This window comes from Fukomys damarensis, unplaced genomic scaffold, assembly GCF_012274545.1.
Source record: "Fukomys damarensis isolate Sample0158 unplaced genomic scaffold, DMR_v1.0_HiC HiC_scaffold_39, whole genome shotgun sequence".
Taxonomy (NCBI): domain Eukaryota; kingdom Metazoa; phylum Chordata; class Mammalia; order Rodentia; family Bathyergidae; genus Fukomys; species Fukomys damarensis.
In genome coordinates, this window is record NW_022900951.1 from 83,372,655 (window position 1) to 83,398,252 (window position 25,598).

General features: G+C 34.4%; 1 protein-coding gene across 4 annotated transcripts in view; it reads right to left on the minus strand.

Moving 5' to 3' along the window:
- Rbm41 (RNA binding motif protein 41) overlaps window positions 1-25,598 on the minus strand; it is a 72,955-nt gene that overhangs the window by 42,303 nt on the left and 5,054 nt on the right. For 3 of the 4 annotated variants that reach the window (XM_033760304.1, XM_010611774.2, XM_010611791.2), the window contains one exon: window positions 24,433-24,504. The exons of the other annotated variant lie outside the window; for it this stretch is intronic. In XM_033760304.1, coding sequence (XP_033616195.1) covers window positions 24,433-24,504 — 72 coding nt within the window. The remainder of the gene's footprint in view (window positions 1-24,432; window positions 24,505-25,598) is intronic. 4 annotated transcript variants of the gene reach the window in all.

Sequence of the window (25,598 nt, forward strand, 5' to 3'; positions counted from 1 at the left end):
TATATTAAAACATTTTTAAAATAAAACTGATCATAAATGTATAGAGCTAAGTGAATTATATGGTATGTTAGATGGCTATGAGTGAAATGAAAAAAGAAAAAGGTAAACATAAAAGAAGTATAATAAAGTAGTAATGATGTTGATTACAACTTTAATGTTAGTCTGGAAAGGTTTTACTGAGAATGTGACAAATAAGTGAAGACCTGAAATGAGGGCATCTATCTTGGTGGTACTGGAGTGAGAGCCCAATGCAAGTGTATGTCTTAAAATTTTTGAAAAGGCTGAAAGCATACAAAGTATGTTTTCTGACCATAACAGAATTATATTAGTGACCACCTACTGTAAAATATATTGGAAAACACAAATATTTAAATATTAAACAGCATACTTCTAAAGAGTCCATGAGTTAAAAGACTCACAAATTTAAAATATTTTGAAATTAAAGTGAAAATACAACATATCAATATCTGTGAGTAGAGCTACAACAATATTCAGAGAGAAATTTATAGCTTTAAATGCCTATGTCAAAAACAGAAAAATGGTTAAAAATTTGTAACTTCAGCTTTCAAATTAGGAAACTAGAGAAAGAGCAAACTAAACACAAAGCAAGCAAAAGGGAAAAAATCTAAGTCTTAGGAAATAAATCAATGTAACAGAAAACAAAAATAGAGAAAATCAATGAAATCCAAAGCTGGTTCTTTGAAAATTTTAAACCACTAAGCCTAAATGACTAAGAAAATAAGAGAAAATAAAAATAACTAAAATTAAGAATTATAAAGGAAACATTATTATTCACCCTACAGAAATGAAAAATGATTATAGGACTATTAAGAATAACTTCAGACCAACAAATTTGAAAGTTTATATGAGTGGAACAATTCACAAAAAAATACAAACTACCAAAGCAGAATGAAGAAAGAGAACAGCTGAATAAATCTAAAACAAGTAAAGAGGTTAAATTAGTAATTAAACTATCCACAAAGAAACTTGCAGGTCCAGATGACCTCACTAGTGAATTCTATAAATTATTTACAGTAGTAATACAATTCCTGAACAAACACTTTCAAAAAACAGAGGAGGAAGGAATAATTTCCAATTTATTCTATTAGTATTATATTAATACCAAAGCTAAACAATAAACCACAGACCAATATCCCTCATTGAACACATATGCAAAATATCCTAATTTAGCTACATATAAAAAGGACTGTACACATGAGGTTTATCCCAGGAATGTAAGTTTGGTATTAATATCTAAAAATCATTTAATATTATATCATATTACTGGACTACAACCTTAAACCACATGATAATCATACAGAAAAACTAAACAAAATCCAAAACTCATTCATGGTAACAGAAGGTGATAGCTTCAACATGCCTGTGGTAGACTGAATAATGGTCTCCCCAAAGATGCCTAGGTCCTAATTGCTGAAATCTGTGAAAAAATAAATTACATGACAAAAGGGATCTGCAGATGTGATTAAATTAAGGATCTTGAGTAGAGTTATCCTGGATTATGCAGGTAGGCCCAATATAATGACAGGTATCCTTATAAGAAGTAAATAAGGGGCCAGGGATTTAACTCAGTGGTACCGCCACCTGCCTCACAAGCTCAAGGACCCCAGTTCATTCCCTGGTTCCAAAATAAAGAAGCAAATAAGTAGATCAAAGACAGTATAGAAGATATGATGATGGATGAAAAAGCTGGAGTAATATGAGGAAGAGCCCATGAGATAAGGAATCTTGGTAGCCCCTAGAAATTGGACATAGCTCACCTAGAGTTTTCTAGAAGGACGGCAGCCCTGTCAACGTCTTGATTTTAGAACTTCTGACTTCTGGAAACAGAAGGAATCTGTGTTGCTTTAAGGCACCAAATTTATGGTAGTTATAGTATCCACTAGAAAGTCACACATTACCAAAAAGTGTGTACAGAAAACCTAGAGCTAAGATCATACTTAATGGTTAAAATTGAATGCTTCCCCCATAAGACTGGGAATAAAGCAAGGATGACAGCTCACACTACTTCCACTCAACATTGTACTGAATGTTTTACATAGTACAAGAAAGCAGACAAAAAGTCTTCCACAATGGAAGGAAGAAATATAATTGTCTTTATTCCTAGGAAATATGAATTTCTACATAGAAACTCTGAAGGTACCCCATAATAAAACCATTAGAATAAAAGAATTTAGTCATAGGCTATAAAACCAACTGTATTTTTATATACTTGATACACTAATTAGAAAATTAACTTCCATAAACAGTAGACTGAAATGTAAAAACTGAAAAAAAGCATAGAATATCTAACCTTGATTTCAGCAAAGATTTCTTAATTATAATACCAAAAGCCCAAATTGTAACAGAACCAAATGATAAATATAATTAAAATTAAAAATATTTGTCCTTCAAAAGATACTGTCAAAAAATAAAAAGCAAAGCTGCAGACTGGAAGAAAATATTTTTAAATTGTATCTTATAAAGGACCCTTACCACTCAATAGTAACAAAACCAAATCAAAAAGTGGGGAAAAGGCTTAAGTATACATTTCACCAAAGGAGGCATACGAATGTTTAGTAAGTGCATGGAAAGGTCTTCAAGATCATTTATTAGTACACAAATTTAAAATAAACATGAGGGGGGCTGGGGATTTAGCTCAGCAGTTCAGTGGCCTGCCTTGCAAGAGCAAGGACCAGAGTTCAATCCCCGGTACCAATAAATAAATAAATAAATAAAAAATAAACATGACGTATCAGAATACACACACTAGAATAACAATAACAAAAAGGACAGGTAATAAGTATTGGCAAGAATGTGGAGAAACAAGAAATACATTACTGATGAGAAAGTAAAATGGTTCAATCACATTACAAAACAGTTGGGCAAGTTCTCAAATGGTTATACATAGTTATCATATGACCCAAAATTCCACTCATCCAAGAGAAATAAAAATATGTTCACACAATAATTTTTACACAAGTGTTCACAGTAGAATTATCCATTACAGCAAAAAAGTAGAAACAACTCACATGTCATCAAGTGGTGCTGAGACTTTTAAAAACATGGTGTACCTATATACCAGAAAACTATTTAGTATAACCCTAAAAATATTATCCTACCTGAAAAAGTCAGATTCAAAAGACCATATACTGTAAGCTCCTATTTAAATGAAATAGCAAAAAAAGACAAATTTGTAGACACAGATAATTGGAGTACACGTTACAGTTATCAAATGTGTTCAAGCTCAATCTAAGTAACTTAGCAACTTAATGAGACCTTGTCTCAAAAATAAAAAGTATAAAAATATATATAGCTCAGGGTGAAAGCCATGGGTTCAATTTCTAGGATCAAAAAAAATTCTTAAAAAATGATCATAATTCTATTATTGTACAAAAGAATGTCTTAATCTGGGGAGATTACATAATGATGTCATAAAGAATAAACCTCATTTCACCTGACATTTACTTAGCAATAGACAAACTATATACATACCTACATATTAATATATAGGGAGAAAAAGGCAATAATGCAAATATAGCAAATGACAACATTTGTTGAACACAGGTGATTGGTATCGGTGTATATTAATTTTTCTCAAGGTTTGAAATTGTTCAAGGTTGAGGAAAATAATACTTGACTAAAAGGTAAAAAAGTGGCACAAATAAATATTAATTATTAATAAGGGGAATAGAGAACACAGTGAAGTTGGGCAGAGTGATGCATATCTGTAAGCCCAGCATTCTGGGAGGCTGGAGGAGGATAGCAAGTTCAAGTCCAGTCCAGCCAACGAAGTGACTTAGCAAGACCCTGTCTCAAAGTAAAAAACAAAAAGGCTCGGGGATGTAGCTCATTGCAAAGGCCCTGGATTCAATTCTCAGTATTGAAAAAAACCAAAACCAAAACCAAAAAAATCAGAGGGGTAGGGAGAGAGAGAAAGAGAGAACAATGAAATATAACTAAATACCCATCATACTGGAGTCTGCAATATCCATTATGGGCAAGGATATAGATCAACCTGAATTTTCCTATGTAGTTGTGCGATTTTAATTTTAATCCCTGCAGAAATTACTTAACATTTATCAAAGTTGAACATGTGCAAAATCTTCACCTTCAACTCCACTCCAATGTACATACCTCAAGAAATTCCTGTATATGTGTCTGAGGATTTCTATGTAAAAATGATCATAGTAGTAGAACTGATACTAAAAGCCCCCTACAAATGGGAACCCAAATATCCCACTATGGTAGAAAAGTAAATTATGGGAGAGAGACAAAATGGTGGAACAGTGAGGGCCAGCAACTCAGCTTCTCCAAGACAAAGTGCCTAAAATCTGGAAAACAGTAGCTTGCAGAGGAAACAGCGTAAGTGGATAGAACCACGAGGGAACTGACAGAGGAGAAAAAAACAGGATTAAGTGATACAGAAATGGTGGAACACACAGCAAAACAAAGACTATGGTGCCACTGAGAGCCATGAAGAAAACTAAAATTAACAGCATTTCTGGTCATGGAGTACCAGAAAGGTACACTGGGGCCAGGAGAATCTTATGCAGCTAGAGACAGCAGGAAGAACTCAAAACCTCACTTCGCAAGTGGCTTTCCAGAGTCAACAGTTGATGAGTGACTGTCATATGAGCACCAGAGTACAAGGTCACATGGAGCAGGAGCTGGCGGGGATGCCACTGCAGAGAAAAGGCTGGGTGTCTGAACCTGGGTCTCAGAACAGTCCCTTGCCTGCTTCACATTGCCAAGTTCCCATAGTAGATGAGGGAAGGACATCCATGGGAGACTGCCTACAGCTGGAGAGCAGACTGGGGAGAGACATACTGAGAAGTAAGGACTGATGATCACAGACTCAGTTGCTATAGTCAGAGGCAATTTCAGCCTGAGTTACACAGGACTGAAAACTTCACACTGATGCAGTGTTTCCACTGCTAAAGAGAAACCCAAAACAATGTCTTAAAGTATGTTATTTCTCAACTAACCCTGATAGATACCACTGTAATTGTTTAGTCTATCACTGCTCTAGTTGAATGGTTACATAGAAATAATCATGACTCAGTGGACAATTTACTACCAGTGAACCTGTATGCTGAATCTACCATCACACCTAGAGAGAGGAAGAGCAAGAGTTCTTAACCCAAGAACTCCGGCTGTATCAAACTCCGTAAGAATGCTTGATACCTGGCAGAAAGAGTTCCTGAGTCTGAGTTAACTTTAGTATTCTGGTGGAGGTATCAGAGGAGTTATTACACTCAAATTCTCTGGCAAAGATTAGGATTACCCAATTTACATTCCTATTGGCCATCTTATTAGTTTAAGTTTTTGTATATTTCTTGATTTATTTAGTAACGTGGAGTTATGTCCTTTTATGCTTGCATTTGTTTACTAGGTTGTTACTCTTATGCATTTCTTCTTTCATGGGCTCAGATTTAACAGGTGTCTAGTTTCTCTGCATCATCTTGGCTCTTCACCTAGTTTCTTCACCACAAACCCTCTAGATAATATCATTAACTTATTTCTTTATTCTTTTTCAACTTGTAAACTCCCTGTCCTAAGTTTTTAAATTCACCATAGCTTCCTCACAGTCACTTGTATCTTCACTAATTTGTAAACCTTCCTCATCCTAAGCATATCTTACCTAGCTTAATGTCCTCCCTATAAGCAAGTTTTGATAACCATGTAGCTTTTCTCAATCACAAAGTGAATCCCCTTTCTCCCATATCTTGTCTTTGCCACCACAAAATGCCCTCTGAAAACTCTCAGTACTAAACCTTCAATTCAATGAAAAGTATTTCAATAAAATCAGATCCCACATCAAGCTTTTCTGCTCATCTGCCACTATTCTCCCCTTTAAACTTCCCCCTTAGTATCTAACACTACTCATCCAATGACGTCTCATTCTCCCCACCCTACGTCACCTACCTCACTGCAGAGCAAGCACAAATAAAAGACTGTCACAGGATGCAAAAATAATAGACAAAGGTGGAAAAAAATAACTGCAAGGACTAACATACAAAAGTGTTGTAAAACCGAATCTATGGATCCTGTTATAATTAGAAGCAATTATTTTGGCAAAACTGAGATATGGGTGAAATCATTTAAAGTAAATAACAGGATAAATACTAGCACTGGACATACAAAGGTGAAAATTATTCATGGGATGCAACATTCTACCAAATATCTCCTTTTAAACCACAAACTCTCCTCACTCCTCTAGTTCCTAACCTGCAGTGACCCCTCCCAAAAAAGGGAGGAGAAAAAAAGAGAATAGGGAAACAAGGAAGTAGAAGATCTCCAAACACCCCCATCCCAACTCTCCCAAGGCAGAGCAAAGGGTCACAGAGGGAGAAGAAAACAAATACCAGGCAGCAGATATGTATGAAAAGTTCTTAGATGGGATGAAGAAATAGGTGAGTTCAAAGAGGAAATGAACCAAAATTTCACAGCAATTATACTCAATATACCCATGGTGAATTTTGGGGAAATAGGTAAGAAACTGGACAAGCTAACCAAAACAGTTCAAAATCTAAATGACAGATTCAACAAGAATATGGAATCCTCAAAAAGATGTCAGACAAATATCTGAAACCTATACATCTTAGTAATATCTGTCAATGTTAACAGCTTCAACTTTCCAATCAAAAGACACAGACTGGCAGGCTGGATCAAAAACAGAATCCAACAATCTGTTACATTCAAGAAACTCTTCTGATCCAAAAAGATATTCACAGACTGAAAATTAAAGTATAGAAAACAACATTTCATGTACCAGTACTGGGAAAACAAGCAGGGATGGCAATTCTAATATTAGACATGGTCAATTTCAACCTAAAACTGATTAGAACAAAGTTCATTACATACTAGTTAAGGGAACAATCCAACAAGAAGAGATAACATTGATAAACATATATGCAACAAATACTGGACCATCTATCTTCATAAAACAAAAACTGATACAATTAAAAGATCAAATAAACATTAATACAATCATAGTAGAGGATTTTAACACCCTACTTTCGTAAATAGATAGGCCAACAACAAAAAAAAAGAAATTTCAGAGCTAAGCCACAGCCTTGAACATATGGACTTAATGGATATATACAGAGTATTCCACTCCTCTACAATAAAGTATACATTCTTTTCATCAGTAGATGGTATTTTTTCCAAAATAGATCACATACTAATCACAAAGCCTGTTTAAGTAAATATAAAAGAATCAAAATCACTCCATGCATTCTATTAGACCACTGTGCAATAAAAATAGAAATCAAAGACAGAAAAAAATTCAGAAAAGGAAAAAGCTCCTAGAAAATTAACAACATACACCTAAACAAGCAATGGGTCAAAGAAGAAATTTAAATATTTTCTGGAAGTTAATGACAGTGATTGCACATATCGATGAAACTACTGAGACCTTATGAAGGCAGGCTTAAGAGAAAAATTCATAACAAATCAATGCTCCCAAACAGAGCAAGCCCAAATAATTCACCTTATAAGAAATCTTAAAATACTTGAGAAACAACAACAAACCAACCCCCAAGAAAAATTATGGAAGGAAATTATAAACATGAGAGCAGAAATCAATGAAATTGAGACTAAAACCTAACAACAACAAAAAGCTTGATGAATTGTACAGCTGGTTCTTCAAAAGAATAAAGCATTGTAATTGACTACGTAATAAAGAATCTACCTACTGAAAAAGGCCCAGGACCTGACTGATTCACTGCTGAATTCTACAAAACATTTAAGGATGTGATATTATAATACTCTTCAAGCTCTTCAAAGAAATTGAAAGGGGTGGAGTGCTCCCAAATTCTTTTCTGGAAGCCAATAATACCCTGATCCCCAAACTGGATAAAGACCCAACTAAAAACAAAACTACAGACGCAAAATTCCTCAACAAGATATTACCAAATGGAATGTATCACATTATAAGAAAGCTCATACATATATCATGAACAAGTAGGTTTTATCCCAGAGATGCAAGGATGGTTCAATATACGTAAGTCAGTAAGTGTAGTATATCATATAAACAGGAGCAAGGTCATATATCATATCAATATGATATGATCATATCAATAGACACAGAAAAGACTTTTAATCAAATCCAACACCTTTCATGATAAAAGCCCTGAAGAAAACAGTTATAGAAGGACTATACCTGAATATGATAAAGGCTATGATTGACAAATAAGTAGCCAGTATCATACTGAATTGAGAAAAACTGAGAGCACTACCCTTAAAATCAGGAAAAAGTCAAGGAAGTCCACTGTCACCTCTTCTGTTCAACACAGTACTTGAAACATTAGCCACAGCAGTTAGAGAAATATAAGGTATACATATAGGAAAGGAAGAACTCAAACTATCATCATTTGTAGATGACATGATACTCTACATAGAAAGCCAAAGAACTCCAGAAAAAACCTCATAGAATAATCAACTTAAGCAAAGTAACAGGATACAAGATCAACACAGAAAAATCATTAGCATTTGTATACACTAGCAATGAACAGGATGAGAAGGAAATTATGAAAATAATACCATTCACAGTAGCTTCAAGAAAAATGAAATATCTAAGATGTAACCTAACTGGGGAAGTGAAAGACTTCTAAAAATAAAAATACAGTACTCTGAAGAAGGAGATTGAAGAACACATCAGAAAATGGAAAGATGTCCCCTGCTCCTACATAGGCAGAACCAATATTGTCAAAATGAACATACTTCCAAAACTGTTACACAGATTCAATGTAGTCCCAATCAAAATACCAACAGCATACTTTGCAGATCTAGTGAAAACAATCCTTAAATTCATACAAAGCCAGAAGGAATCCAGAGTATCAAAAATAATTTGGGGCAATAAAAGCAAAGCAGGCAGCATAGCAATCCCTGACTTCAAGCTATACTACAAAGCAATAGTGATAAAAACATCATAGTACTGGAACAAAAACAGACACATGGTTCACTGGAATAGAATAGAGGATATAGAAAATTTCCCTAGACATATTCAGACTATTTGATCTTTGACAAGGGGCCAAAAGTATATGTTGGAGGAAAGATAGCTTATTCAACAAGTGGTATTGGGAAAACTGATAATCTGTTTGCAGAAGAATGAAACTGGAGCCTTATCTCTCACCGTATACTAAATTAAAATAAAAACGGATCAAAGACCTAAACATTAAACCTTCTAGAAGATAAAATAGTAAAGCCCTTGAAGACACAGGTATAGGAAAGTATTTTCTAAATAGAACCTCAATCACACAGCAAGAATAAACAAGTGGAATTATATCAGACTAAAAAGCTTCTATACAGCAAAATATCAACAGGTAGAGTGAAGAGACAACCTACTGAATGGGAAAAATGTTGTTTCTGTTAGTACTTAGAGGACTAATATCTAGAATATAGAAAGCACTCAAAAAATTAAACTATCTAAAATTAAAGACTCAGTCAAGCAAAGGGCAAGAGAAATGAACAGCTACTTCAGAGAGAAAAAAAATAGATCAACTAATATATGAAAACATGATCAACATCTCTGACCATTAGGGAAATGCAAATTAAAACAAAGCTAAGATTCCATCTTACTCTGGAAAGAATGGCAAGTATTAGAAATTAAATAATAACAGGTGCTGGCATGGTTGTGGTGAAAAAGCAACCCTTGTGTATTGTTGGTGGGAATGTGAACTAGTACAACCATTATGGAAATCATTATGGAGATTTCTCAAAGAAATGAACTTAGAATTTCTACATGACCCCTTCTAGGTATCTTCCCCAAATATCTTAAGTCATCATACTATAGTGATACATTCATACCAATGTTTATAGTACCACAATTTGTAATAGCTAGATCATGGAAGAAGACTGGATACCTATCAACACATGACTGGATTAAGAAAATGTGGTATCTGTATATAATGAGATACTATTTGGCTATAAAGAATGACAGATTTGAGACACGTAAAGGAAAATGGATGTACCTTGAAAATATGTTGAATGCAATAGACCAGACATGCAAGCTTAAACACCATATGGTATTTCTCATTTGAGTAAGGCAACATACAAATGAATAAAATGATAAAAGATAGAAAGGAGCAAGGGGACAGTTCTCTTGTAATAGGGAAGTAACCCATGGGAACAAGGGTGAGGGGTGCGGCAGAAGGGAAGGGGAAATGAGAGGAATAAAGATGTGTCAGGAACCTAATAACCCCTATTTGTGTAAGCACTATTTGCCATAACATGAGCTAAGACAAATGATATCAACAAGTATGGAAAAGAGGATAGGGAAACTGGAGGAGGAAAGAGGAGGGGGAGGGCAACTGAAGGGGATTTAAAAGAAAAGAAACAAGCTGTAATATATACAGGTATCTACTCTTCAAGATAAATGTAAACTGTATGAATTCTAAACCTGTTTTAATAAAATTAAAAATTATAAGAAAAAGAAAAATTGTGGTAGGTTCATATAAAGGAATACTACAATGAAAATGAATGAACTTAGACCCTTATCTTTCACCACTAGACCCTTATCGTTCATCATGCACTAAACTAAAATCGAAGTGGATTAAAGATCTAAATATTAAAAAAGAAACACTAAACTTGCGGAACGATAAATTAGGCAGAAATCTTGACATTGGCATAAGAAAAAAACTTTATGAACAAATCCTCAGTAGCACAGGAAATAGCAAAAAGATTCAACAACTGGGATCTCATCTTATTAAAAAGCTTCTGCACTGAAAAAGAAACCATCAACAAAACTAAGAGACAACCTACAGAGTGGGAAACATTTTTTACCAGCTGCTTCTCAGACAAAGGACTATTATCTAGAATATATAAAGAACTCAAAACAACCAGCCCCCCCAAATATAAAGACCCCATTTAAAAATGGGTATCTGAAATGAACAGACATTTCTCAGACAAAGAAGTAAAAACAGCAAGTAAATATATGAAAAAATGTTACACATCACTGGTCATTCAAGAGATACAGATGAAAACAACACTGAGATTCCACCTCACCCCACAAAGAATGACTGCTATTAAGAAATCAACCAATAACAAATGTTGACGGGGTTGTGGGGAGAAAGGAACCCTTCACCATTGTTGGTGGGAGTGCAGACTGGTGCAACCACTATGGAAATCAATAAGGAGATATCTCAAAGAGCTGGGACTAGAGGTTCCATTTGACTCAGCCATCCCTCTGCTGGATATCTTTTCAAAAGAATTAAAAGAATCATATCACAGTGATATATGTGCACCTATGTTTATAGCGGCACATTTTGTAATAGCTAAAACTTGGAAACAGCCCATTTGCCTATCAGTTGGAAACTGGATACAGATGTGGTTTTTCTATAAAATGGAATACTGCTCAGCCAAAAAGAATGAGAAATTAGAGTCATTCATAGGAAAATGGATACATATTGAGGATATACTCTTAAGTGAAATAAATAAGTCACACATGTGTAAATAGCGAATAGTTTCTCTGGTGTGAAAAACTATAATAGTGCATAAGATCCTAATGAGATAATTGACAATGTGAAATAGGAAGAAAAGGGCTAAAGGTGTAGGGAAAGTGGGAAGCGTAGGGAAAAGGTAATAAGGGAAAAGAAAAAACATTTGAGAAAATGAAAAAATGGAAATGAAGTGTTTGTAAATGGGGAGGGGAGGAGGGGGTGAAGGGAGAGCAGGGATAAGGGGAAAAAATGAGAACCAAGACCTGGCATGTAAAGGTACAAGATCCCAGTAATGAATGTAACTGTACTATATACCTAAAATGTACCAATAAACTCAATGAAAAAAAAAAAGAAAATGAACAAACTATGGCTCATAGCAATATGAAGCCCACCAATATAATATTAAATAGAAAAGAAGGACCCAATGGAACATATATAGTAGAATTTGTTGATATAATGCTTACACGTAAGCAAAAACATGGTCTAAACACGGTCTAGTGCTGAATATATAGGTTTTAAAAAGACAAAGAAAAGCAAGGAAATGATTATTATAAATCAGGACAATGATTATACCTAACGGGGAGAGAGTTGTGATTTATGAGGTATAATACAAAATACAATGAATGTTTAAACTTTTCATATATTTACTATAGTAAAAAAGATATACTACTATTAGTCTCCCTCAAAATATTCCCCCTCACTTCAACACACTTATTCCATCATATTTGCCACTCTCTGAAACAGTTCAGGAAGTCCTCTTTTGTAAATATCTTTAGTTGTGCTGTCATGGCTACCTCAATGTGTTGAATCAATTCAAAATGTTTACCTTTTATGGTCCTTTTGACTTTCAGAAAGAGCCAGAAGCCACATGGTGCCAAATTCTGTTGTCATGACGGAGGGTGAAACTGTGTGCCCATTTCTCAGGCCATTTATATATACATTGTTTCTTAAATGCTATAATAAGCTCTTACAGTATTTACAGTTTATTATAGTGTTCCTGGGTGCAAACTGCCCATACAATTCCATCATGACCAAAAAGCATAACTAACATCACCTTGATGTTGAGTCTTGATTGATGTGCTTTTTCTGCATGAGAAATCTCAAACTTGGTTTCAGAATCATAACTATAGACACACATTTCACCTCCATGATGACATTTCTTAAAAAGCTGGGATCTAAAGCAGCATAACTGCACAACTCCAATAACATTGACAAAATTTCATGTTAATGTGTTGTTCATGATTCATGATTTATGGCACATTTTAAAGCATCCTTCTCAACTATGGCTCACAACCAACCAACTGCACTGAACAGACTGAAAGTTGTCATACACTGTTGCTAAGGTTCAACATGCAGCTTTTTATATTGAAGATCTCTGCCTGTGCATGGAAAGGCATGCAGCAGCAGTATTCACCATACTTTATTTTAAATCACAATGCTTACAAGCCACATGTAGGGGTTTTAAAGTATTAGCAAAGTTCTACCACCTATCTAACTGAACATACATGTTTTCAGCACTCTTAGTATTACCCATCTCATTTTTATAAAATATGGTTTGAAAAATTGTGAACAACAGGTGAAGAAGTAGCAGTAAGTGAATGTACTGGGTTGAATAATATTCCTCTAACATTCATTTCTACCTGGACCCTCAAAATTTGACCTTACAGTCATACCTTGGTACTCAACTGTTTTGAAACTCATCAAATTTGGTACTTAATGCTTTCTGATGGAGAAATTTTGTCCTGGGATTCATTGTTTGTTTGGTATTTGACATGCAAGCTAAGATATTGGATGTTGATTGTTTTGTGATTTGCTACCTTTCCAGCCAAAACAATTTGTTTGGTACTCACCATGGCTACTTGTTGCAACCTCCTGGAGCCAATTAATGATGAGTACTGAGGTTTCACTGTATTTGGAAATGAGGTTTTGCAGATATCATTAGTTAAGATCAAGTCATAATTGATTAGAGTGGGAGCAAGGTCCAATGACTGATGTTCCTATAAGAAAGCCATGTGAAAGCACAGATACATTCACATATAATAAATGGTAAGTGATGATGGAGGCAGCAATGGGAATGATGTACCTACAAGCCAAGAATTGCCAGAAAATACCAGAAGATAAAAAAAGAGGCCTGAAACATTCTCCCTCAGGGGCTCCAGAAGGGCACATCCGTACCAACTTCTTCTTCTTCTTCTTTTTTTTTTTTTTTTTTTTTTTTTTTTTGGTACTGGGGATCGAACTCGGATCCCTGTGCTTGGGAAGCAGGCGCTAGAACCACTGAGCTAAATTCCCGGCCCCCAACATCTTGATTTTGTACTTCCAACCTACATAACTGTGAGAAAATAAATTTTTGCTGTTTTAAGCCACTCAGTTTATGATGTTTGTTATGACAGTCCTAGGAAGCTAATACAGATTTTGTTCCTGGGAAGTTTGATGATGCTGTAACAAATACCCCAAAATATGGAATTGACTTTAGAATTGAGTAATGAGTAAAGGCTTGAAGACTTTTGAGATTATTAATAATAAAAGCTCACATTTTCTTAAGGACAATTAAAGGCAATTCTGGTAAGAGAGCAGAAGGAAATGAACAAGATAGTAGAGAAAGTTTCTACCATCAAAAACTATAGATAGAGGGCTGGGGATTTGGCTCAGTGGTTCCACTGCCAGCCTCGCAAGTGCAAGGGCCCAAGTTCGATCCCTGGGACCAAAATAAATAACTAACTAACTAAATAAATAAATTAAAAAAAACAAAACTACAGATAGATAGATAGATAGATAGATAGATAGATAGATAGATAGATAGATAGATAGATATGCTTCTGGTGAGACCTCAGAAGGAAATTATGAACATGTTACTACTGGACACTGGAGGAAAGATGGTCCTCGTTAAACAATGGCAGAAATTGGCTAAAATGATTTTTGCTGTTGGGTAAAAAGTCTAATTTATAAATGATAAACTTAGATACTGAGCTGAGAGATTTCCAATCAAAGTGTGGAAGATGTAGGCTAATTTATTTTTGATGCTTATAATAAAATGAGAGAGGAAAGAGATAAATTGCAAAAGGAAGTGTTAAGGAAGAAATGGGCTAAAGGTGTAGGAAAAGTGGGAAGGATAGGGAAAAGATAATAAGGGAAAAGTAAAAAATATGAGAAAATGAAAAAATGGAAATAAAGTTTTTGTAAATGGGGAGGGGAAGAGGGGCTGAAGGATGGGCAGGGGTATGGGGAAAAAATGAGAACTAAGATCTGTCATGTAAAGGTACAAGATCCCAATGATGAATGTAACTGTACTATATACCTAAAATGTACCAATAAACTCAATGAGGAAAAAAATTTAAGAAAAAATAAGAAAGAAAAACCCAACATTTGATGACCTAGAAAATCTTAAGCCTATTCAGACAGCATGCTACAGAAAAAGGGAAAGTTGTAGTTGGACAAACTTTCACTGAAGAGATTAAGCAAATGACTCATGGATCCAAACAACCATCTCAGCAGAAGCCAGAAAGGGAGATGGAGTTATCTACAAAGGACCCCTACTGAACTCTCATATCTAATGGTATGGAACTCTTGACACATTATACTAACAAAACTTTTGACAATTTTTTATCAGTATAACTAGTGCCAGCCTGGTATGAAAGAGACAGACATAAGAGAAAATAAAGAAAGGATAAGTCAGGGCTGGGGATTTAGCTCAGTGATTCTGGTGACTGCCTCGCAAGCGCAAGGACCTGAGTTCAATCCCTAGTACAAAAAAAAAAAAAAAAAAAAACGATAAGTCTAACAGTAAAGCCATGGATAGAGACCAGAGAGATTGGGATGGTAGCTACCCTGGTGGGCTGAGGGAGTGGGCCCAAAAGACAAAGCACTGAGATCAGAGCACTACTCTCAGGTCTTGTAAACTAATGGAATTTTCCCTGCTGGGCTACAAGCTTACACAGTAACCCCTTTATTCCTTCCTTCTCACCCTTTCAGAAAGGGAATACCTAACCTACACTGGTCTCACCATTATAAATTAGAAGCAGAAAACTTGTTTTGTAGTTTCACTAACCTCTGGTTAAAAGGACATTTTGTCCCAAGATGGATCACATCTAAAGTCTCACTCCTACCTGATTTAGATAATGAGACTTGTGGCCTTCTGAGTTGATATTTAGGTGAGATTTGGGACTTAGACTTGATGCTGGAATGGTTTACAACTTTTGGGGATGCTGTGATATAGTGAATATATATTATATGTGTTGAAAAGATGTGTATTTTTGGTGGCCAGAGGGCAGATTTTACTGGATTGAACAGTTTATCTCCAAAATTCATGTCTACCTGGAGACTCTGAGTGTGACCTTCTTTGAAAATAGGTTCTTTGCAAATGTAGTTATATTAAAATGAGGTAATGTTGGATCAGGGTGAGCTCTAAATACAATGTCTGGTATACTTATAAAAGGCCTTGTGAAAGGGCTGGGTTCAGTGGTACACACTTGTAATACCTATGCACAGGAAGCTGAAGCAGGAGGAATATGTGCAGACAAGTTTGGTCTACATAGTGAGACCTTGTCTCAAAAAAAAAAAAAAAAAAAAAAGACCACATAAAGACACAAACAAGGGGAGTGCCACTGGCAGACCAGAACAATTTTTCTGCATATCAGGAACACTTAACACCAAGAATTGCTGGCAGGTAAAAGAAGCTAAGAGTCAACAGACACATTCCCAGAGCCTGCAATAAGACCATTGCCCAGCTGACTCCTTGATTTAAGACTTCTATCTTCTAGAACTATGGAAAGAATAAATTTCTGTTATTCTAAGCCACCAAATTGGTGGTAAATTATTACAGCACCCCTGGAAAACTAATATAGTTATTACAGAAAACTCTTTCAAGAATTATATTGTTATAAAGGACAAACTATTGATATATACAATATGAATGAATCTCAAAAACATTACATTGAATTAAAGATGCAATCTACAAAGAATACATACTATATGGTTTCAGTTACAAGTTCTAGAAAAGTGAAAGTAATCTGCACTGGAAAAAAATCAAAACATCAGCTGCCCCTCAGAGTGTAGGACAGAAGTTACTGGAAAGAAATATGATGGAACTTCCAGGGATGATGACAATCTTATGTGTTGACAAAGGTTAGGTAACATGCATTCCATAGTATGCTTGCTAGAGATGGTGTGATGACTGTGTGCATCTATACTCAAATCCATGCTCAGAAATCATACATGTGTCTGTCATATGAAACTGGCCATAGTAGAAATACGTAGACCACAGAAACTAACAAATGATACAAATCAGGGCCTTTTATATTTCTGGAGAGCTGCTTGTTATACATTTACCAATACATCACCACAAAGATTGATACACTAATCAAAAGCCAGCAAATAAATAGATTATTGAATTTAATTGCATGAGAATTTTACAGCAAGAGAAAAAAATGTAAATAAATATCTAACTCTAGCTAAGAATATGAATGGGGATGTATTTGGGGACATGTATTTACATCGGCAATTTTTAGAAAATACATTAATAAAATGGACTGGGGGTGCTGGGGGATTTAGCTCAGTGGTTCTGCCGCTTGCCTTAAAAGCATGAGGTCCTGAGTTCAAGCCCCAGTACCAAAAAAAAAGAAAAAAAAAAAAAAACAAAAGGACTGAGGTATGATATGTAATAAGGTAAAATAATATTAATGGTAAAATCTATACAGTAATATAATGGTGGTGTGTGATAAAATCCTTCCAAATTTTCTGTATGTTTAAAATTTTTCATTGAAAATAAAGAATAGAAATCTTTTCCCATTTCGATATCAAAAATATTAACATGTATTTAATCCTACATTTTTAGAACTTTATGTTTCATTTTTAAAATTTTCATTTTTAAAGTTGCTACTTATTATAGTATATAGTGCAAGGAGAAAATTTAAGTATATTTTCTGCTCAAGTAGCTAAAGAACTGAAGGGCATTCTTATTTTTCATCATATTCTTTAGATAGTTTATGGTAGGAGTATGTACAGCATGAAAACAGGGAAATGATACGAAATTAAAGTCCTGAAAGGAGTGCTCGCTTTGGCAGCACATATACTAAAGTCCTGAAAGGAAAAAGCAGTACTGAGTGAGGTTCCTTGGAATAAGAGGGATAGGATCTAACACTAAGATAAGATTAGCTTGAAGTGCTAAAGACTTCTAGAGCTCTGAGTGAAGTGGAAAGAAAGTGAGAGGGTGCAGAAGTTAGCAGAGAATGACAGGGTGTAAATAAAAATCCTCATTTCTGTGAAATTGGACAGAAGGCTAGCCACTGAAAATAATGAAATAGGAAAAAGTAATAGAGACTTAAAATAGCATTGCTAGGAATGAAACAGAGAGCTCACTAGGAACTAGGAGTCAGACTGCCAGACAAGAAAGAAGGCTCTAGACAATACCAGAAATGAAGAATTGGTAAAAGCACCACTGACCAAAGTTATAAGATTTTACTTCTAATAATGCTCACAAGGCATGATGCAGCAATAGTGAAGTCAATTAGTTGACTAATTCAGGGTTGAAGTTTTTCTAGGTGGGTATGATGCACGCACAAGTAAAAAAGGAGAATTATTCATTGGCAAGAATGTGGTTAAATAATAGATGAAGTAGTCTGAGAAGGAAGTGGATGCAGGTAGTGACTGATAGACTGGGAGAAAATAAAGTTAAGAAACTGAAGATTTCAACAGCATTAAAAAGATGGTATATGAAGGCTGGGCGTGGTGGCGCATGCCTGTAATCCCAGCACTTGGGAGGCTGAGGCAGGAGGATCGCTGTGAGTTTGAGACCAGCCTGGGCTACATAGTGAGTTCCAGATCAGTCTCAACTACGAAGTGAGACCCTGTCTCAAAAAAGCCAAAAAAACCAAAACAAACAAACAAACAAACAAAAAAGATGGTATATGAGCATAAGAGAGTTGTGAGAGCCAGAATACTGGAGTTTATTTCAGAATCAGTATATTTATAGAGATGATATATCTTGTGTTTCTACTGATTTAAATTTTTAAAATGGGATATGCATAACTCCAAAAAATCATCTCCAGACATAGTAAAACCACACTTAACAACCAATAAATCTCTCAATACACATATACAAGTGTTGTGGACAAGGCACAGACTTTTGTATAAGGTCATGGATTTGAGAAAGTCACCTATACTACTCTGAAACTCAATTTTGTTATCTATAAAATGGGTATAATACCACCACTATCTCATAGGACTGCAAAAGGTTTAAATGCATTAATTTGAAAAAATGCTTTAGCACAATAATTGGTACCAATAAGACCTCAAAAACTGTTAGTTATTAGGACTTCTGTTTTGTGTAAGATGAAATAAATACACTTTACCCTGTCTCTTTCACTGAATAGTGTGATAAAACTTGGAGAGAATGTATGGCACATTTAAAGACTGTGAAAAGTAAATGGTAGCAAGTAGAATGGATAAGAAGCCCAGAATTTGAATTAAAGTATCCATTCATGGTCAGACATAGCATAATTAAACTGCTGAAAATAACTTTTGCGGGGGTTACCAGGGATTGAACTCGGGCCGTTGTGCTTGCAAGGCAGGTAGCAGAACCACTGAGCCAATCCCCCAGCCCTGAAAATAACATTTTAACCTTCATTCTTGGTAAACTGATCTTCCACCAAAGGGTCATAATAATTCAGTGAGAAAGAATAGTGTTTTCATAAAAAGTGCCAGGACAATTGTACATTATATATACAATAAGATGAGTACAACCCTAAACCTACATCATATGCAAAAATTAATTTGAAATACTTAACAGACCCAAATCTGTGAGTTAAAATTATAATCTTATGAAACACATATGAGAATATCTGAATAACCTTGGTTTAGAAGGAAATTTTCATTACAGAACCAAAAGAAGTAATAAAAAATTAGGTAGATTTCATCAAAATCACAAACATTAGAGTTTCAAAAGATCACACTAAGAGATACAACGTCAGTGAAAATAGTGGAGTAGAGCTCTCTGAAAAGTTTATTCCTAAAAAAAAAAAAATGAGAAAACTAGCAGGAAAAACCTTCAAAATCAACTTTCATAATTCTGGAAAAGAATGAAAGGCTTGAAGCAATCTAGGGGGTACCTCTTTATCAAAAATAGCTGAATCTCAGGAAGAAAAATGAGTCTGTCTGTTATAACTTGCCCTATTCCCATCCATTTTTCCCAGGTCTATGACAATCTTGAAAACCAATGATATAAAATCAAAGAAAAAACCAAGAGCAGGGCAGTCACTAAAGGGGAAAGAATAGGGTTGGAACCTCTTGGAAGTACCATTCCCAGGGAATACTCACTACTTAACCTGTCTGGTGGTCTCAGGTGAAATTCCACAAGCAAAATTCTATGTGACCAGACTCAAAGTTCATGTGCGCACATGCAAAAAGTCGGGGCCGGGGAATTTGTTCAGTGGTTCTGGCATCTGCTTCCCAAGCACAAGAACCCGAGTTCAATCCCCAGTAGCAAAAACAAAACAAAAACAAAAACACCCATAAAATAGCATACCAGAAAAATCAACTTACATAAAAGAAGGAATGAGTGAAAGAATAGAAAGAAAAAAAATTATTCGGATCTTGATAAATGTAATTGTACTGTATACTTAAAAAGTACCAATAAACTGAATGAGAGAAAAAAAGAGAAAAAAACCTATATAAGACATACAAAAAAAAATAGCAAACTGACAGATATAAATCCTAATCTTATCAACACATTCTAATTAAATATATTAAACAAACAAAACATTCCACTCAGAAAAGGAGAGTGTTGGGTGAACTGATTTAAAAAAGGAAACATACTCCATCTATTTGTCATCTGTAAGAGACAAACTTTAGATTAAAAAACACATACAGGTTGAAAATAAAAGGATAGAAGAAGATATCCATGCAAATAGGAACAAAGTGCAAAGTAGAAATGAGTTTGTATTTTAGGGTGTTTTGCTTGTTTGTTTGTTTGTTTTAGTAAAGGCCTCATTATATAACTAGGCTGGACTTGAATTTGCAATCTTCCTGCCCTAGCCTCCCAAGTGCTTGAATTATAGGCATGTACCACCAAACCTGATTAGGACTAGGTTATAGAAATTTAAGTTTTCTCTCTTTTAAATTGATTAGTCTAGCTAAAGAATTGTGAATTTTGTTGATTTTTTAAAAAAGAAACAATTTTTTATTGTATCACTTTTCTCTATTTTTCTCATTTATTTTTATTCTAATCTTTATTAATTTCTTCAGTTTAAGATTAGTTTGCTTTTCTTTTTGTAGTTTCTTACAGTGAAGTTTCAATTATTAATCTAAGATCCTTTCTTTTTTAATAGAGGCATTTACAACTATAAATATGCCCCAAAACTACTTTTACTGTATCCCCTAAGTTTTGGTGTGTTGTATTTTTATTTCATTCATCTCAAAATATTTTCTAATGCCACTGTGACTTCTTTTTGGTCTATCAATTATTCAGCATAGTTTATAAATTTCCACGTATTTATAAATGTCCTATACATTCTTTGATTATTAATTTCTAATTTTATTTCACTGTGAATAGAAGTGGCAACAGTGTCATCCCTGACTTACTAATGCTCTTGGAAAACATTCAATGTTTTACCCCTAATAGTGATAAACAGTAACACAAACATATCCAATTAAATGCTGACAAAAAATGGAGGAAGAATACTCTTTAACAGCTGTATACTCTGTAACAGACAAGAAAATGATTCTTAATCTAGCTCTCATATCTTATAAAAACATCAAGTCAAAATGGGAAATAGATCTAAATGTGAAATGTACAGTTATAAAATTGTCAGAAGAAAACACAGGATAAGATTTTTATGAACAAATATTAGGCAGAGTTCTTAATACACACATATATCACACAGCATGACCCATGAAGTAAATTTATAGGTTTGATTTTATAAGAGTTCAAAGAATTTGCTCTGAGGTAGAAGATGTATATAAAATTTTTCTAAAAGAAATAAAAGACATAATAGAGTCAGCCCATGTTCATGGATGAGAATATAATACTGTTAAAATGTCTACACTAACCAAAGTATTTACAGATTCAATGCATTCCCTATCAAAATCTCAGTAACATTTTTTTGAAGAAATAGAAAAATCTACCCTAAAATTCATAAAAAATCTGAAGAGACCCCAAATATACAAAACAATGTTGAAAAATCAAAGCAAAATTAGAGGACTCACATTGCACAATTTAAAAAATACTACAAAGCTACAGTAATTAAAACAGTGTGATACTGGCATAAAGAGACATACAGCAATGGCATAGAATAGAAAGTATAAAAATAAACTCACATTCATATGATCAAATGAATTTTTCAAAAGTCAGCAAGATCATCCAGGATTAAAAAAGACAGTCTTTTCAACAAATGTTACTGGGAAAACTGGGTATCTCTAGCAAAACATGAAGTTGGAACCTTATGTTACACCATATCTAAACATTAAGTCAACATGTATCAAAGAACTTAAGGAAAGAACAAAAATTATATAGTTTAGAAGATAACATGGGGGGAAGCTTCAGAATGTTGGATTTGGCAATTATTTTTTTGACTGGACAGCAAAAGCATAGAAAACAAAAGATAAACAGACAAACTAGACCACCAAAATTAGCAACATTGTGCACCAAAGAATACTACAAAATAGTAAAAAGGCAAGCCATGGAACAGGAGAGAAAGTATTTGCAAATCACATATTTGATAAGGGATTAATACTTAGAATATACATAGAACTACCACTCAACAAAAATAAACAATTCACTTTAAAAACAAGAGACTTGAATAGACATTACTCCAAGAAGATACAAAAATGTCTAAAAATACATGAAAAGATGCTCACAGAACTAAGCATTAGGAAAACGCAAAGCAAAATCACAATGAGATACCACATTATGCACATTAAAGTGGCTATTATCAAATAAAGAAACAAGTCAGGATAGCCAAGTGGTCTAAGCTGGTGCAGGCTCAAATAAAGAAACAATACCAGAAAAATAGTAAGTGCAGCTGAGGATGCAGAGAAATTGGAACCCTTGTGCATTGCTGGTTGGAATATAAAATAGCATAGTCTCTATGGAAAATGATAGACTAGTTCCTCAAAAATTAAATGTACAGTTACCATACAATCTCACAATTTCACTTCTTGATATATTCAAAAAAGAATTGAAAGCAGATACTCAAACTTATTTGTATTATCATGTTCATAGCAGCATTATTCACAATAGCTAAAACATGGAAATAAAGTCAGTGTCTACTGATGAGTGAATGGATTAAAAAAGTGCTACATATGTACAATGGAATATTATTCAGCCTAAGAAAGGGAAAAATTCTGAAACATTCTACAATAGGAATAAACCTTGAAGACATTATGCTTAGTAAAATAAACCAGGCACAAAAGGACAAATATTGCATGCTTGTACTTATATGAGATACATAGAATAGCCAAATTCAAGACAGAAAGTAAAATGTCAGAAGTTGGAGGAGAGGGAGAGGTAATGCTTAATGGGTACAAGACTAAAAAGCTCTGGGGATGGATAGTGGTGATAGTTGCAGAACATGAATATACTTAATGCCACAAAACTATATACTTAAAAAAGGTTAACTTTATGTTATATATATTTTACCATAATAAAAACAAATGTTAGCTCTATAAAAGACACTCTTAAGTGAAAGAAAACACAAGCTACAGACTGGGAGACAATATTTGTAAATCACATATTGAATGGAAGATTGAGTTTAGAATACAAAGAACTCTCAAAAGTCATCAGGAAGAAAATAACTCAATGATAAAATGGAAGATCTGAACAGACACTTTACCAAACAGGATATAAGGATGGCAAATAAACACATGAAAAGATGTTCACCATCATTAGCCATTAATGGAATGCAAATTAAAATAATGAGGTATCACTTCATACCTATCAGAACAACCAAAATAAATACTGAATACCAAGTGCTGACAAAGATGTAGAGCAACTGGAATTTTTATACATTTTTCATGGAGGTGCAAAATGATACAGCCACTCTGGAACATGGTTTGGCAGTTTCATATAAAGTTAAATGTACACTTACCATATGACCCAGTAATCCCACTTCTAGATATTTACCTTAGAAAAATAAAAACTTATGTTCACACAGAAACCTAGACAACAACGTTCATATCAATATTATTCATAATTACTATAAACTGGAAGCAACTCAAAATCACTTCAGTGGGTGAATGAACAAACTTCAGAACATCTGTTCAATGAATTGTATAATCTATTCTGCAAAATGAATGAACTACTGATGCACACAATTTGGATGAGTCTCAAAGGCATTATGCTGAATGAAAGAAGCCAGTCTCACAGAGTTACACATTGTATGATTCCACTTATATGACAGTCTCTACAAGAGAAATCTATAGTGATGAAGAACTGGGCAGTGATTGCCAGGGATTATGGGCAGGAGTTGGGAATGACTATAACGGGATAATACGAGGGAGATTTTCAGGGTGATGGAGCTGTTCTCTCTTCTGACTGTGATGGTAGTTACATGAATTTGTATGATTTACAGTTCATAGAATTGTACACCCAAAATAAGCCCCATGCATTTTTATTGTAAATTCATTTTGAAAAATAAAATATTAGCTATTATACTGTTACTTTCATCATTACCACCATCATCAATATTTATACCTTACCGACTAATAAAATATTCATAATTATTTGTGAAATGGGATCTAAAAGTCAGCAAAGTCATTTGATGTCTGGTACAGTAATTTAAAGGTATATAGAGAAAAACAGTGCTAAATGTAGAAGCTTTACAACTTCTACTAACTCCTCCCTTTAATATTTGATATCAGGATAATATGTTCTATCTGGATCATTTCCTATAAACATTATCATACACTGAATATGGAATTAAATAAGTGTTCCACTTAGGAGCCTGGGACCCTAGTTTACATTCCTAAATCTAACACTGTAAGAAAACTCTCGACTTGCCTTTTGTGCCTAATTTTATCTTCCTCTTCATTGAGGTCATGTACTTGTCTGCACTTGTCTTTTTGTGGTATGCTGTGAAGGTTTAAAGCAAGGAGTTTCAAAGATAGGAAACAGAACAGATTCACACCACCACCCACCACCCCAATACCAGGTATTTCTCTAAGTGATTTACATGTATTACCTCATTTAATCCTAACAACCCTATAACATATCTACTAATATTCTAACTTTACAAATGAAGAAATTGAAGCATAGAGAGGTAATTTGCTCAGCATCTAATAGCTAGTAAGTGGGGGAGCCAGGATTTTCTTAAGCAGTTTGCCTAAAGAGCCCATATTTAAAATCAGCATACTATAATGTCTCTCCACAAAAGGCTGCTCATTTGTTCATTCACTACTCCTCTGCCATGTGTATGTTCTCTCTGTCTCTAACAAATCATTCATTCTCGTGACTTTAACATATCATCTAATTCTAAGCAGAGATGATTCCCGGTTCTATATATCTACTTTTGACCTGTCTCCTGAACCTCAATGCTTTATTTCTAACTGCATCCTCAACATCTATCTGCATGTGATGATCCTGCCATTCTCACAAACATGTTTAAAATTAAACTTACCAACCTTCCTCAAAATTTTCATATAAAAGCTTTCTTAATTTTGTCAATTGTTACTTCACACAGCTTTGAAACATCTGGGTTATCGTGACATACTCTTCTTCATTGACACTGCTCTCACTCTCTGTTAACAAGTTTTATAATTCTTCTTTTGTAATGTCTCTAATAACCAAACCTACCTCTGTCCAATTCCACTGTCAACACTCTAGTCCAGATCTTCATGTTTGAATGACTATAAGACTTCCTGATCATTCTCTCTACATCTAGTTCTTCCTCTCTCTAATTCTATTTATTGGTCACTACATTAATTATATTGAAATATGGCTTTTATCATGTTATTCCTGGCTCAAAAATTTCTAACTTTATTCAAACTAATTGAAAAAGTACCTGTGCATAGCTGTATACTACCAACCAAATAAAACCAAAATGCTTGGCTACATTTTCAACATTGTCTCTTACAACTTGCCCAGTAAGTAGTACTCATACCATTGATTACAACTGAAGTCCCATTCCCTCTCCTTTCTAAATAGGCAGTATTAAAAGAATATTTAAA